Source organism: Carcharodon carcharias, chromosome 5, assembly GCF_017639515.1.
Source record: "Carcharodon carcharias isolate sCarCar2 chromosome 5, sCarCar2.pri, whole genome shotgun sequence".
In the NCBI taxonomy this organism is placed as follows: Eukaryota; Metazoa; Chordata; class Chondrichthyes; order Lamniformes; family Lamnidae; genus Carcharodon; species Carcharodon carcharias.
Genome location: NC_054471.1, coordinates 199028921 through 199044442, shown reverse-complemented (window position 1 = coordinate 199044442; position 15522 = coordinate 199028921). Strand labels below are relative to the sequence as shown.

The following is a 15522-nucleotide window of genomic DNA, read 5'->3' as shown; positions in this document are numbered from 1 at the left end:
TACTCCTGTTCCTATTGTCATGGACAGAATTCGTGTTTCTTTGTTATTGCCCATGACCAATATGTTTCTATGTAAAAGGTGTAGGCTTTCTTACCCTCAGAGTGATGGTCCCAATTTAAATAGACCCAGCAGCAAGCTTTGTGAGTTTAAAAAAATGCGCGGGTTATTTATTGTCACACGCTTTCCCCAGACATTTAAGATACAGCATCTCACTCCCTCGACTCTCACACCCTATCACACACAAATATGAAGATGAAAGTAAAACAATACAATTATAATTTATGATTATCTCAATCTGTTTTGTGGCAGGCCTGTAGTTTCCTGGATAAGTTATGCTTTAGTTGAAGTGAAGACCTTGTTAGTGGGAGGATTCTCAGTAAACTGAGAGGCTTCTTGTAGTTGAATGTCTAGGAGGTTGGTTCTCAGATTAACTCAAAGTTGGAACAGTTTTGAGGGAGTCCTCGTCCTACTTTCAAGGCATTGCTGTTTATTACCTTGGCTTCTTAGATGCAGCTGGTTCGATGGCTTTCTGATGGAACTCTCTCTGCAGAATAGCTTCTTGCTGTTATTTTAAAAGCAAACAGAAAGCATGGCTGACTCATCATGTGACCATTTTCAAGTCCAAAGCCCTTTTCCAAATAAAGGAGGTGGTTAGATCAGTGATGCATCCTGTGTGGTGGCTTTCACACCTTGAGATTTTGAGACAGTCAGTGCCTTTGTATTTGAATGACCCATTCAATTTGAAATTACCCTTTTGAATTGGCATTAGGAAATGGCATTGAGTCAAACATCAATCTGGAATCTCCACTTTTGTTCCTTCTTGAGACAGAGGACTGGTTTCAATCCACAAGAGAAATCAGATGATCCTCGGGGGGTGAACTTTTTGTAGCCTTTTGTGGTCAGTTTTAAAACTATAAAAATTAGTTTGAAGTTCAGAATATGCGGGGACACGACACTATGAAACCCATTTATTTTCTTGCTGGCCTTCTGGGCCGACAACGAGATCCATGTAAAGTTGTTCTGAGTCAAAGGTAAAGATGGATAAGAATTGCTCCTGCTCTGTTGCTTTTGTGTGTCCCCTTTCTCCCCTCCAGAAGCACGCTACTCAGCAGTGTAGATTTGAAGCTGCATCAGACTTGACATTGCAAATTAAGGTTGCAGTGGTACTACATTACCAACATGTCAGAGTGCCATAGTGAAGACCTTTTTGCTTCAACAGTTCCACTGGAGATATACAGTACTTCCTTGGCAGAGACAGGGCAATTGTGGTAGGTTAAGTATAATAAGGATTCAAGACAAATTGCTGGAGAAGAGTAGAAAGCTTTATTCTGCATGTGGCACACCCCAGTGAAGTACAGCATGTAGGCAATAGATATCCAGCAGAAAAAGAGATTTAGAATTTCCCACAGCTGGCTGACATGATACAAAATGAATGCAAAAGAAAAATCCTCGTCCATTTCAATTTTTTTTTTGAAAATGAGCTCCAACTGCCAATAAAACATGTTAATTGGCAAAGCAAAATACTCCGGATATTTGAAATCCGAAATAAAAATAGGAAATGCTGGAAACGCTCAGCAGGTCATGTAGCAAATTCATTGGCAATGTTTACATAGCAATATAGAAATTCCAGGTGGCCTGTGAAAAGAGGCAATAGATGCAAAGAGTAAAACCATTTTATCATATTTTCCTCCCATATGTTGCGTCACACATATGAATAGCATTTGGTAGAATTGTCACTTACTGAGCCAAATACAACAATGTCTGCACCAAAAACAAATAGCAGATTGATTCCTTTTTCTCCCCTTCAGCACTCATTATGTATGTTTCGCGCTAACACAGCTGCAGTTTATACTATCCTACTTTTGCAGATTGTAATAACAATCTGCCTCTGAATTGTGGCCCATATTCCTCCGTTTAAAGAAAGTTGAGGAGAAAACAAACCTCAAACATTTTACAGGCAGTGCTGGTCTATTTTGTGTTGCATTATTGTAGTATTTCTTCAGTGTCGCTGGAGTCTGCATGTCATTTGTATAAATGCTCCAGTCCACTATTGACAGCCATGCCTTCAGCCTTCTAGGCCCTAATCTCTCCATCTTTCCATCACTGTCTCCTCCTCTAAAATGTTACTTAAATCTACTTCTTGACCAATGATGGGAGAAACTGCATCATTACCATACACCCCATGGTGTAATCATTTTTGAATGGTTATATGTAACTGTCCGTTTTCTCTATGTGAACCTTGACAGGGACTCGGGGTGTTATTCATCAGAAAGAGAATTTATACTGAGCACTTGTTCTTTCATGTCCCCCATCTTGTCAGGTGTGTTTCTCTTTAGAAATTGCTTGGTTCACGCATTTTTGACAATGTGCATTCAGTCAGCTTATTTCCATTTGTGAACATTAATCCTGTAACACTGTACCTTTTAATTTCCAATGAAAAATCTTACTGTGCTACAATAATTGTGGCATTATTATGTTGTCCTTTTCTACCTGCTCTATTTTGTACTTCCCTTTCTCTGCTCTTAGGGTTTTTATAACCATGGGGTGATATTTAAGAGGGAAGGAAAAAACTTGCTTTTATGTAGCACATTTCACATCCTCCACACAATCCATTCTAATTAACAACTTTGCAGTCAATTAGTTACTTTTGAGAAGTAGTTACAGTTGTGTCGCAAGTGTTTTAACAGTTTACACCTCGGGACTGAAATGGAAATATGAGCCTAAAGCGTGTTCTCAGATTCTGGACTTGGGGCCCAAACATACAACCTTCTGACTCAAAGGCAAGAGTAAAACCACCAGTTGACTGAATCAGAGGCCTCTGACAATCTTGCTGGTTTGTAGGAGGAGCACAATATAATGCAAGTTTTTTAAAAATTCATTTTCAGGATGCAGGCCTCAATGGCAAAGCCAGCGTTTATTGCCAATTCCTAGCTGGCATTAGAAGGCTGTGGTAGATCATCTTCATTAGCCTCTGGTAGTAGTTTGATGCAATTTGAGTGGTTTGCTAGGTCACTTCAGAGGGCTGTTAGGAGGCAACCATGCTAGTGACTTAAAATCACACACAGCTCACTGGTTAAAAGCAGAACATTTCTTCCCTAGCCACCAACTCCATCCCTTTACGTGACCACTGCTGAATCAAACTGTTTGTAAACTTGCAATCTTACTTGACCCTGATTTGAGCTTCTGAACTATATTGCCAAGACCTCATACTTCCACCTCCATAACATCCTGGTTGCTAGTTCAGCGAATCTGCTGCTGGAATCCTCACGCATGCTTTTGCCACCTCTAAACTTGACAATTCCAATGACCTCCTGGCTGGCCCCCTCATCTTGTACGTTTGTAAACTCTTCTGCAGCCCATATCGTAACTGATGTCAAGTTCCTTCACCAATCACTCCGCTGTTGTCAAACCTACATTGATGTCCAGTTTGCCAACGTCTTGATTTTAAAATTCTCATTTATATTTTCAAATTCCTCCTTAACCTTGCCCCTTTCTATCCCATTAAGTTCCTAGAACCCTAAATCCCTCTGCGATCTTTGCACTCTTCCAATTCTGGCCTTTTGTCCATTCCCAATTTTCAACGATCCGCGATTGACAGCCATGCCTTCAGCTGTCAAGGCCCTAAGCCTCTCCATCTTTCCATCACTGTCTCCTCCTTTAAAATGCAACTTATATCTACCTCTTGGCCAATTTGCCTGTCTTAATATTTCCACTCGTGGCTTGTGCAGCACCTTGGGATGTTAAAGGCACTATATAAATGCAAGTTGTTAAGACATGTCTTCCTTAACCGAGGTTTTCCACCCACGGTCGTTGACAGGGCCCTCAGCCGTGTCTGGCCCATCTCCCGCGCATCCGCCCTCACGCCTTCTCCTCCCTCCCAGAAACATGATAGGGTCCCCCTTGTCCTCACTTATCACCCCACCAGCCTCCGCATTCAAAGGATCATCCTCCCCCATTTCCGCCAACTCTAGCGTGATGCCACCACCAAACACATCTTCCCTTCACCCCCCCCCTATCGGCATTCCGTAGGGATCGCTCCCTCTGGGAAACCCTGGTCCACTCCTCCATCACCCCCTACTCCTCAACCCCCTCCTATGGCACCACCCCATGCCCACGCAAAAGATGCAACACCTGCCCCTTCACTTCCTCTCTCCTCACCCTCCAAGGACCCAAACACTCCTTTCAAGTGAAGCAGCATTTCACTTGCATTTCCCCCAACTTATTCTACTGCATTCGTTGCTCCCAATGTGGTCTCCTCTACATTGGAGAGAGCAAACGTAAACTGGGCGACCACTTTGCAGAACACCTGCGGTCTGTCCGCAAGAATGACCCAAACCTCCCTGTCGCTTGCCATTTTTACACTCCACCCTGCTCTCTTGCCCACATGTCTGTCCTTGGCTTGCTGCATTGTTCCAGTGAAGCCCAACACAAACTGGAGGAACAACACCTCATCTTCCAACTAGGCACTTTACAGCCTTCCGGACTGAATATTGAATTCAACAACTTTAGGTCTTGAGCTCCCTCCTCCATCCCCACCCCCTTTCTGTTTCCCCCTTCCTTTTATTTTTTTCCAATAAATTATATAGATTTTTCTTTTCCCACCTATTTCCATTATTTTTAAATATTTTAAAATCTTTTATGCTCTCCCCACCCCCACTAGAGCTCTACCTTGAGTGCCCTACCATCCATTCTTAATTAGCACATTCGTTTAGATAATATCACCAACTTTAACACCTATGTGTTCTTTTGTTCTGTTGTTTGTGACATCTTTTGATGATCTGCTTCTATCACTGCTTGTTTGTCCCTACAACCACACCAACCCCCTCCACTTCTCTCTCTCTCTCTCTACCCACCCCCCCCCACACACCTTAAACCAGCTTATATTTCAACTCTTTCTTGGACTCGAACTCAAGTTCTGTCGAAGGGTCATGAGGACTCGAAACGTCAACTCTTTTCTTCTCCGCCGATGCTGCCAGACCTGCTGAGTTTTTCCAGGTAATTCTGTTTTTGTTTTGGATTTCCAGCATCTGCAGTTTTTTTGTTTTTATATCCTTATACCTTTTTGGTTATGCATCAGAATTAACATGGGATGCCCACTTTATGTTCTGATTTCTTTATAATTCAAAATAAAATGGCAAATCAGACTTATCAGCTTTTGTTTATTCGTTCATGAGATGTCGGCATTGCTGGCCAGGCCAGCATTTATTACCCATCCCTAGTTAACCTACTTTAGAGGGCATTTAAGAGTCAACCGCATATGGGTCTGGAGTCAGATGTAGGCTAGACCAGGTGAGGATGGCAGATTTCCTTCCCTAAAGGACATTAGTGAACCAGATAGGTTTTTACAACCATCGACAATGGTTTCATGGTCTTTAGACTTTTTCATTCAAATTCCACCATTTCCCTAGAGCGCTCCCCTGGTCTCTGGATTACTAGTCCAGTGACAATACCACTATGCCATCCCCTTCCCCTAGGGGCATGTGAATAACATTATCACAAAAGCAAATGTAAATTAATAGATACCAGCACTTCAGTTGCACCACTATTTTAAATAGTTTATGAAATGAAAATAGCAAAGTATTTTTATTTGTGAATCCTTTTTAGGGCTTTAAACTAAATAGTTGTGGGGAGGGTTCAGTTGCATGGAAATATAAAAAATCAAAGTTTAAGGAGAGGGTAAGATTGCAGGTTACTGACGAGGCTGATTGCTATCAAAAAATGAAAGGAAGGGACAGAGTGTGGGAACACCATATTGCACCAAAGAATCATATAAGAGTAGTGAAAATTGACAATAGGGCAAACTTAAAGGCTTTGTATCTGAATGCACGTAGCATTCGGAATAAAACTAATGAGTTAACAGCGCAAATAGAGATAAATAGGTATGATTTGATGGTGATTACTGAGACGTGGTTACAGGGAGAACAGGTTTGGGAGTTGAATATCCAAGGGTACGCAGTGTTTCGGAAGGATAGGCAGGAAAGAAAAGGAGGTGTTGTAGCTTTGTTAGTAAAGGAAGAGATCAGTGCTATAGTGAGGAATGATATAGGCGCTGGAGAGCAAGGCGTAGAGTCAGCCTGGGTAGAAATAAGAAATAGCAAGGGAAAGAAATCCCTGGTGGGAGTAATCTATAGGTCCCCAAACAGTAGTTTAACAGTAGGGCACAAACCAGGAAATACTGGGAGCATGTAAGAAAGACACGGCAATAATCATGGGTGATTTTAATATGCATATAGACTGGACTAATCAAATTGGCAAGGGTAGCCTTGAGGGAGAGTTCACAGTATTAGAGATTGTTTCTTGGAGCAATATGTTGTGGAACCAACAAGGGAGCAAGCTATTCTGGATTTGGTTTTGTGTAACGAGATGGGATTAATTAATGATCTCATAGTAAAGGATCCTCTAGGGAAGAGTGATCATAGCATGCTAGAATTTCAAGTTCAGTTTGAGAGTGAGAAACTTGAGTCCCACACTAGTGTTCTAGAGTTAATCAAAGGTAACTACATAGGCATGAGGGCGGATTTGGCCCTAGTGGACTGGGCAGGAAGACTACAAGGTAGGACAGTTGATGAACAGTGGCAGATATTTAAGGAGATATTCAACTCCTCCCAAGTAAAATATATCCCAATGAGGAAGAAAGATGGTAAGAGGGGCAAAAACATCCATGGCTAAGCAAGGAAGTTAAAGATAACATAAAGGCAACAACTAAGCAAAGATCAGTGGCAGGCTGGAAGATTGGGGAAACTTTTAAAGATCAACAAAGGGTTACTAAAAAAAAATAAAAAGAGCAAAGGTAAACTATGAAAGAAAACTAGCGCAAAACGTAAAAACTGATAGCAAAAGTTTCTACAAGTATATAAAAGGAAAGAGAGTAGCTAAAGTGAATGTTGGTCCCTTGGAGGACGAGACTGGGGAGTTAATAGTTGGGAACGCAGAAATGGCAGAAACGTTTAATCAATGTTTTGCCTCAGTTTTCACAGTGGAGGACACTAGTACCACCCCAGTAATAACAGGTAGTGCCGAGGATATAGAGAAGAAGGAACTTAGAACAATTGCCATCACTAGAGAAAAAGTACTGAGCAAACTATTGGGGTTAAAGGGTGACAAGTCCACAGGACCTGATGGCCTACATCCCAGGGTCTTAAAGGAAGTGACAGCAGAGATAGTGGATGCATTGGCTATCATATTCCTAAATTCCCTGGATTTTGGAAAGGTTCCAGTGGATTGGAAAAATGCTAATATAACGCCCTTATTCAAAAAGGGGGGAGGCACAAAGTAGGAAACTATAGACCAGTTAGTTTGACGTCTGTCGTTGGGAAATTGTTGGAATCCATTATTAAGGAAGTAGTAATGGGGCATTTGGAAAGTCAAAATGCAATCCATCAGAGTCAGCATGGTTTTATGAAGAATAAATCATGTTTGACTAATTTACTGGAGTTCTTTGAAGATGTGACAAGCAAAGTGGATAATGGGGATCCTGCAGATGTAGAATATCTGGACTTCCAGAAAGCCTTTGATAAGGTGCCACACAAAAGATTAATACACAAGATAAGATCACATGGAGTTAGGGGTAATATATTAGCTTGGATTGAGGATTGGCTAACCAACAGAAAGCAGAGAGTGAGGATAAATGGGTCTTTTTCTGGATGGCAAGCTGTAACTAGTGGGGTGCCACAGGGTTCGGTCCTTGGGCCCCAAATATTTACAATCTATATTAATGACTTGGATTCAGACTGGCGGGAGGATGAGCGAATTGATCACAGCACCATGGTACAGAGCACCATCTAAGTGGGGGAAGAAAAGTAAATGTTGTAATAATGGGGATAGCATAGTTAAGGGAATAGATACTGTTCTCTGCAGCAAAGCCAGAGTCCCAGAAGGCATTCAGTAAGGTGCCACACAAAAGGTTATTGCACAAGTTAGGAGCTCACAGTATTGGGGGTAATGTATTAGCATGGTTTGAGGATTGGTTAACACATAGAAGACAGTGAGTCGGGATTAATGGGTCTCTTTCAGGTTGGAAAGACGTAACTAGTGGAGTGCCACAAGGGTCAGTCCGAGGGCCTCAATTATTTACTATCTAAACTAATGACTTGGGAGGAGGGGGCAGAGTGTAATGTATCCAAATTTGCTGCTAATATAAAAATAGGTGGGAGGGCATGTTGTGGTGAGGACATAAGGAACCTGCAAGGGGCTATAGATAGGCTGAGTGAGTGGGCAAAAACTTGGTGGATGAAATTTAGTGTAGGAAAGTGTGAGGTTATGCACTTTGGTAGGAAGAATCAAAAGACAGACTATTATTTAAATGGAGAGAGACTCCAAAAAAGTACAGCACAGAGGGATCTGTGTGTTCTTGTGCATGAAACAAAAAGTTAGCATGCAGGTGCAGCAAGTAATTAAGGAGGCAAATGGAATTTTGGCCTGTGTTGCTAGGGGGTTGGAGTTTAAAAATAGGGAAGCCTTGTTACAACTGTACAGGGTGTTGGTGGGGCCACACCTGGAGTACTATGTACAGTTTTAGCCCCTGTATTTAAGAAAGGATATACTGGCATTGGAAGCAGTTCAAAAAAGACTCACTAGGCTGATTCCTGGGATGAAGGAGCTGACTTATCAAGAACGACTAAACAGGTTAGGCCTTTATTCATTAGAGTTTAGAAGAATGAGGGATGATCCTATTGAAACGTACAAGATTCTGAGGGGGCTTGACAGGGTAGATGTTGAGAAGATGTTTCCATTAGTGGAGGAACCTCGAACTAGGGGACATAGCTACAGAATAAGGGGACACTCATTTAAAGCTGAGATGCAAAGGAATTTCTTCTCCCAGAGGGCAGTGAATGCCTGGAATTCTCTACCTCAGACAGTTGTGGAGGTTGGATCACTGAAAGTATTTAAAGCGGAGAATTTTCTCCCCATCGGAGGGGTTGTGCAGGGGTGGGGCGCGCAGCCGATAGGCACTCCCGATTGGCTGGGTGCTGCCATTTTACGTGGGCAGGTCAATTAAGGCTCGGCCAGTGTGACGCGCGCCCAGATGTGCTGAGCGCTCCCCTTGCGGGGGGGAGGGGGCGGGTGTTGTCTGAATCGGGACGTGCACTCTTTCATGCGTGCGTGTGAAAGAGTGCAGAAATCTCCCTGAGGCTCCTCTGTGCCTCCAGAGAGATTACTTTCACTTGTAAAACATTACTTAAAGGTAATAAGGACATATCCCGTCATGTGAACCTGTCACATGGGCTGCTACATGTCCATTAATTTTATTAAAATTTTTTAAAGCACTTTAAAAACGTTCATGAAACCTCATCCCAGGTGTGGTTGAGGTTCCAGGAAAAGTGCGAAGGCCGTCTGGGCTCTTTGCCGGCCCCTTGAACCTTAGGGTTGGCTGGGCAGCTCAGCTAATTGCTTTATTGGCTTTTTAAATGGCCTTAATAAGCCTTTGACAGTTCTGCGGGGCACACAGCCGAGTCGGCTGCGTACCCGCCGAACTGAAAATCTAAATGACGCACGGTGATGTTGGGACGCGACCCGATGTCACCGCGCGTCATGTTACCCCTTGGCGAGTGGTGAGCCGAAGATTCTGCCCAAAGCGGAGGTAGATAGATTTTTAAAATATCGGGGAGTTGAGGGCTATGAGGAGCTGGCACTGAAGAGGAGTTGAGGCCCGGGATAGATCAGCCATGATCTTATTGAATGGCAGGGTAGGCTTGAGGGGCCGAATGACCTACTCTTGCTCCAATTTCTTATGTTCTTATGATGTAGTCTACATGGACTTCAGTGAGGCTTTTAACAAGGTCCCACGTGGGAGAATGGTAAAACAAGGTAAGAGCCCATGGGATCCAGGGCATTTTGGATCCAAAATGGGCTTAGTGGCAGGAGGCAGAGGGTGATGGTCAAAGGTTGTTTTTGCAATTGGAAGCCTGTGTCGAGTGGTGTTCCGCAGGGATCGGTGCTGGGACCCTTGCTGATTGTAGTGTATGTTAATTATTTAGACATGAATATAGAAGGTATGATCAGTAAGTTCGCAGATGACACGAAAATTGGTAGTGTCGTAAATAGTGAGGAGGAAAGCCTTCGGTTTACCCTTAGGACGATGTAGATGGGCTAGTAAGATGGGCAGAGCAATGACAAATAGAATTTAATCTTGAGAAGTGTGAGGTGATGCATTTTGGGAGGGCTAACACAGCAAGGGAATACACAATGAATGGCAGGACCATAGGAAGTACGGAGGATCAGAGGGACCTTGGTGTACATGTCCATAGATCCCTGAAGGCAGCAGTGCAGGTAGATAAGGTGGTTAAGAAGGCATATGGGATACTTGCCTTTATTAGCCAAGGCATAGAATATAACAGCAAGGAGGTTATGTTGGAGTTGTATAAAACACTAGTTAGGCTGCAGCTGGAGTACTGTGTGCAGTTCTGGTTGCCACGAGGGTGCAGAGGAGATTCACCAGGATGTTGCCTGGGCTGGAGGGTTTCAGCTAGGAAGCGACACTGGATAGGCAAGGATTGTTTTCATTAGAGCAGGGAAGGCTGAGGGGGGACCTGATAGAGGTGTACAATATTATGAGGGGCATAGATAGGGTAGGTAGGAAGAAACTTTTCCTCTTAGTGGAGGTGTCAATAACCAGGGGGCATAGATGCCTGGTAAGGGCCAGGAGGTTTAGAGGGGAATAGATGAAAAATTTTTCACCCAGAGGGTGGTAGGAATCTGGAACACACTGCCTGAGGGGGTGGTAGAGGCAGGAACCCTCACAACTTTTAGAAGTATTTAGATGATCATTTGAAACACCATAGCATACAGGGCTACAGGCCAGGTGCTGGAAAATGGGATTAGAATGGATAGGTGATTGATGGCCTGTTTCTGTGCTGTATAACTCTATGACTCTATGAATTACAAGGCAGAGTTGCAGTGAAGGAACTTAGATGATTAAAAACTAGAGCTCAAAAGGTTACCAGGATCTGGACCTAAAGTGTGTGTTGCAGCTTCTAGAATACTAATTTTCCTATTTTTATAATGTATGCAGTTTCATATTGTTTACCTTTTCAGGAGTTTCCTATTTTGCAATAAGCAGAATGCAATTGTGTCATCTTAACAAAAAGAATTTACACGGAATGACTGAACCTTATTTTATGTACAGTTTTGAAAACACTAAATGGGAGCTCTGTTAAAAGGGGTTCTTAAAATTTATTTAATATCAAGCAGGAATTCAAGAATTTTTTTTCCTATATATTGAAATGTGGATGGATGCAATATTAAAAGAAATAATTAATGTATTAATTATTTAAATGAATTTTTGAATATTTTTGTATGTGAAATGATGACACTGTCAAATCTTTAAATTAGTTCAGAGGTACAGTGTTAAATGCCAACTAACATAACACATTACTGGTTGTATCCATAGGGTAATCAAGAATGAAAATAAGATTAAAATAAATCATTATGGATTACAGTTTTGTTCATTAGTAATGAAATTAATAATGAGTGACACTTAAGTACCAAAGCTTCATATGTGTAATTTATAAATTACATTTTAAGCCCTTGTTAATACTGGTGAATTTTCATTTACTTTCTCTCAAACTATCTACTGGATAGCAACTTTTTAGTGACAGCTAGCCCTGACAGGAAAATCAAGTTCTGGGATCTCAGAAGAACATACCAACCAATCAACGAAATCAAGCGATACTTGAACACTGAAGTTGCTTGGTTGCTTCCATGGTGCGGAGTTATGGTGGCGCAGGAAAATTGCTATGCTGCGTAAGTTTCAAATGCCAATTCGCCAATGTTTAAACGTGACATTGATTTATGTAATAATTCTTATGTATAAGATAGATATTAATAAGCTCATTAATTTTTCTAGTTAGTTTTAATTTCAGTTTTTGAAGTCCAGCCTTCCTAAATATGTATACCAATTTGTGGTGTAGGATCACCAAATAAAGGATTGTCGAAGATGTATGCACTATAGTTCATACATTTGCACAATATGTGATTATAAATAATATAAATTTACATTCTGAGCCCACAGAGTTAATCTCAAGGGAATTGAGATGAATAACTATCACTACAGAAAATGTACTAGGGAAACTAATGGGGCTAAAGGCCGTTAAGCCCCGTGGACCTGATGGGTTACATCCTAGGATATTAAAGGAAGTAGCTACACCAAATAGTGGATGTACAAGCAGTAATCTTCTGAGAATCCTTAGATTCTGGAAAAGTCCCAAAAGATTGGAAAACTGCCAATGTAATGCCCTTATTCAAAAAGGGAGGGAGACAAAAAACAGGTAACTATAGGCCAGTTAGCTTAACATCCATCATTGGGAAAATGTTAGAGTCTATTATAAAGGATGTTATAGCAGAGCATTTAGAAATGCATAATATAATCAAGCAGAGTCAGCATGGCTTCATGAAGGGGAAATCATGCCTGACAAAATTTATTGAATTCTTTGAGGAGGCAACAAGCAGGATACATAGAGGAACCAGTAGATGTAATAGATTTGGATTTCCAAAAGGCGTTTGATAAGGTACCTCACATAAGGCTACTTAATAAGATAAGAGCTCATGGTGTTAGGGGTGATATATTAACATGGATAGAGGACTGGCTAACTAATAGGAGACAGAGTTGGGATAAGGGGACATTTTCAGGATGGCAACCTGTAACTAGTGTAGTGCCACAGGGATCAATACTGGGGCCACAATAATTTACAATATATTTTAGTGACTTAGATGAGGGAAGTGAATGTACTATTGCCAAGTTTGTGGATGACACGAAAATAGATGAGAAAGCAAGTGGTAAGGATGACACACAGAGTCTACAGAGGGATATAGACAGGTTAAGCGAGTGGGCAAAAACTAGGCAGTTGGAATATAATGTGGGGAAATGTGAGGCTACACATTTTGGCAGGACGAATAGAGGAGCTGAATATTACTTAAATGGAGAAAGACTGCAGAAATCTACAGCACAGATTTGGAAGTTCTCGTGCATGAATCCCAAAAAGCTAACCTATAAGTCCAGCAGGTAATAGGGAAGGCAAATGGAATGTTGGCCTTTATTTTCAAAGGGAATGGAGTATAAAAGTAGAGACGTCTTGCTAAAATTATACAAGGCACTAGTTAGATCACACCTAGAATACTGTGAACAGTTTTAGTCCCCTTATCCAAGGAAAGATATACTGGCTTTGGAGGCAGTCCAGAGAAGGTTCATCAGGTTGATCCGAGGTATGGAGGGTGTTTCTTATGAGGAGAGGTTCAGTAGGTTGGGCCTGTACTCATTGGAGTTTAGAAGAATGAGAGGCGACCTTATTGAAACATATAAGATTCTTAGGGGGCTTGACAAGGTAGATGCTGAGAGGTTGTTTCCCCTTGTGGGAGAGTCTAGGACCGGAGGGCATAACCTCAGAGTAAGGGGTTGCCCATTTAAGACAGATGAGGAGGAATTTCCTCTCTAGGGTTATTAATCTGTGGAATTCTTTACCGCAGAGGGCTGTAGAGGCTGGGTCATTAAGTATATTCAAGGCTGAGATAGACAGATTTTTAATCAGGAAGGGAATCCAGGGTTATGGGGAAAAGGCAGGAAAGTGGTGTTGAGGATAAGATCAGCCATGATCTCATTGAAAGCCAGAGCAGACTCGATGGGCCAAATGGCCTACTTCTGCTCCCACATCTTATGATGAAGGAATAATCAGTAGGAAACTTAAAAGTCAAAATAAACTAGCAAATATACTAGTATATGTTTGTTTCTTTGTCCTTTTATAGAGTTCTTCCTATTTGGGCCTCCCAGTAGAACCCACAATGATATATAAAAATAATCAAGTCTATGTAGACATGAAATTCATTTTTGGGCAGCTATGGTTAAAATATTGTGTATAAATGTAAAAGCAATGTGCATTTAATATACTTAATAATTTTACTCACTGAGCATGAATAGTGGAATTTACAGTTCTGTCACTGGGATAGGAGAGCTGGATTCAGCAATGTAAATATAGGAGTCCACAAACAAATAGTGCCCCCCACCCCCCCAACAATCAAGAAGATCGAGCACCATTTTAAACCTGCCTTAATCAAGAATTTTTCCATCAGAAGTTATGTAAGCAGAGGCACTGAATAGCTGCAAGTGATTACAGTTCAACACCATCACTAAAAGTGCCTATTTCCACCTCTAATATTGCCCATCTCTGCCTCAACTCATCTGCTGCTGAAACCTTTATTCATGCCTTTGTTACCTCAAGACTTAACTATTCCAAAGCATGCCTGGCAGGCCTCTCTCATTCAAGGGAGGCCTCCCACCCACCATAAACTTAAGCTTATCCAACGCTCTGCTGTCTGCACCCTAACTTGTATCAAGTTTCATTGACCCATTACCCTGTTCTGCTTACTGCATACATTGGCTTCCAGATAAACAATCTCACAATTTTAAAATTCTCCTCCTGCATTTCAAATCCTACTATGGCCTCACCCCCTCTTTATCTCTAACTTCTTCAGCCCTCCGAGGTATTTGCTCTCTAGTTCCAGCCCCTTGCACATCTACAACTTCAGTCACTCTGACATTGGCAGCCATATCATTAACCGTTGAAGCCCTAAGCTCTAGAATTCCCTCCCTAAACTTCTCTGCCTCTCTACCTCCCTCAGGGTCATGTCCTAGGCCCACTAATCTTTATCTGCTTCATTAATGACCTTTCCGCCATCCTAAGGTCTGAAGCGGGGATGGTTGCTGATATTTGCACAGTGGTCAACACTATTCGCAAAGCCTCAGATACTGAAGCATTCTGAGTCCATATGCAGCGAGACCTGGACAAATTCAGGCTTGGGCTGATAAGTGGCAAGTTACATTCGCACCACACAAGTGCCAGGCAATGACCATCGCCAACAAAAGAGAATCTAACCATTGCCCCTTGACATTTAATTGCATTGCCTTCACTGAATTCCCCATTATCAACCTCCCTGGGGGTTACCATTGACCAGAAACTGAACTGGTCTAACCATATAAATACAGTGGCTACAAGAGCAGGTCAGAGGCTGGGAATCCTGCGGCAATTCCACAAAGCCTGTCCACCATCTACAAAACATAAGTCAGGAGTGTAATGGAATACTCTCCACTTGCCTGGATGAGTACAGCTCCAACCACACTCAAGAAGCTCAACACTACCCAGGACAAAGCAATTCCTTTGATTGACACCCCTTCCACCACCTTAATTTTTTTCTACCACCAAGAAGGACAAGGGCAACAGATGAATGGGAACATCAGCACCTGCAAGTTCCTATCCAAACCACACACCATCCTGACTTGGAACAATATCGCCGCTCCTTCACTGTCACTGGGCCAAAATCCTGAAATTCCCTTCGCAACAGCACTGTGGGTGTACCTATACCACATGGACTGCAGCGGTTCAAAAAGGCTGCTCACCTTCTCAAGGGCAACTAGGGATGGGCAATAAAAGTTGGCCTAGCCAGCTTCACCCATATCCCATCAAAGAATAAATACAACCTCTCTTTCCTGCCTTAAGATGCTTCTTAAAACCTGCTTCTTTGAGTGTGCTTTTG

At 42.1% G+C, this 15522-nt stretch overlaps 1 protein-coding gene across 3 annotated transcripts in view; it reads left to right on the top strand.

Moving 5' to 3' along the window:
* The window catches only part of gtf3c2 (general transcription factor IIIC, polypeptide 2, beta), a 115839-nt gene that overhangs the window by 79290 nt on the left and 21027 nt on the right, over positions 1 to 15522 (top strand). For all 3 annotated transcript variants that reach the window (XR_005943065.1, XM_041188262.1, XM_041188261.1), the window contains exon 13: positions 11581 to 11742. Coding sequence is in view for 2 of the 3 variants with exons in the window: in XM_041188262.1 (XP_041044196.1) it covers positions 11581 to 11742 (162 nt within the window). In the remaining variant the exon portion in view is untranslated. The remainder of the gene's footprint in view (positions 1 to 11580; positions 11743 to 15522) is intronic.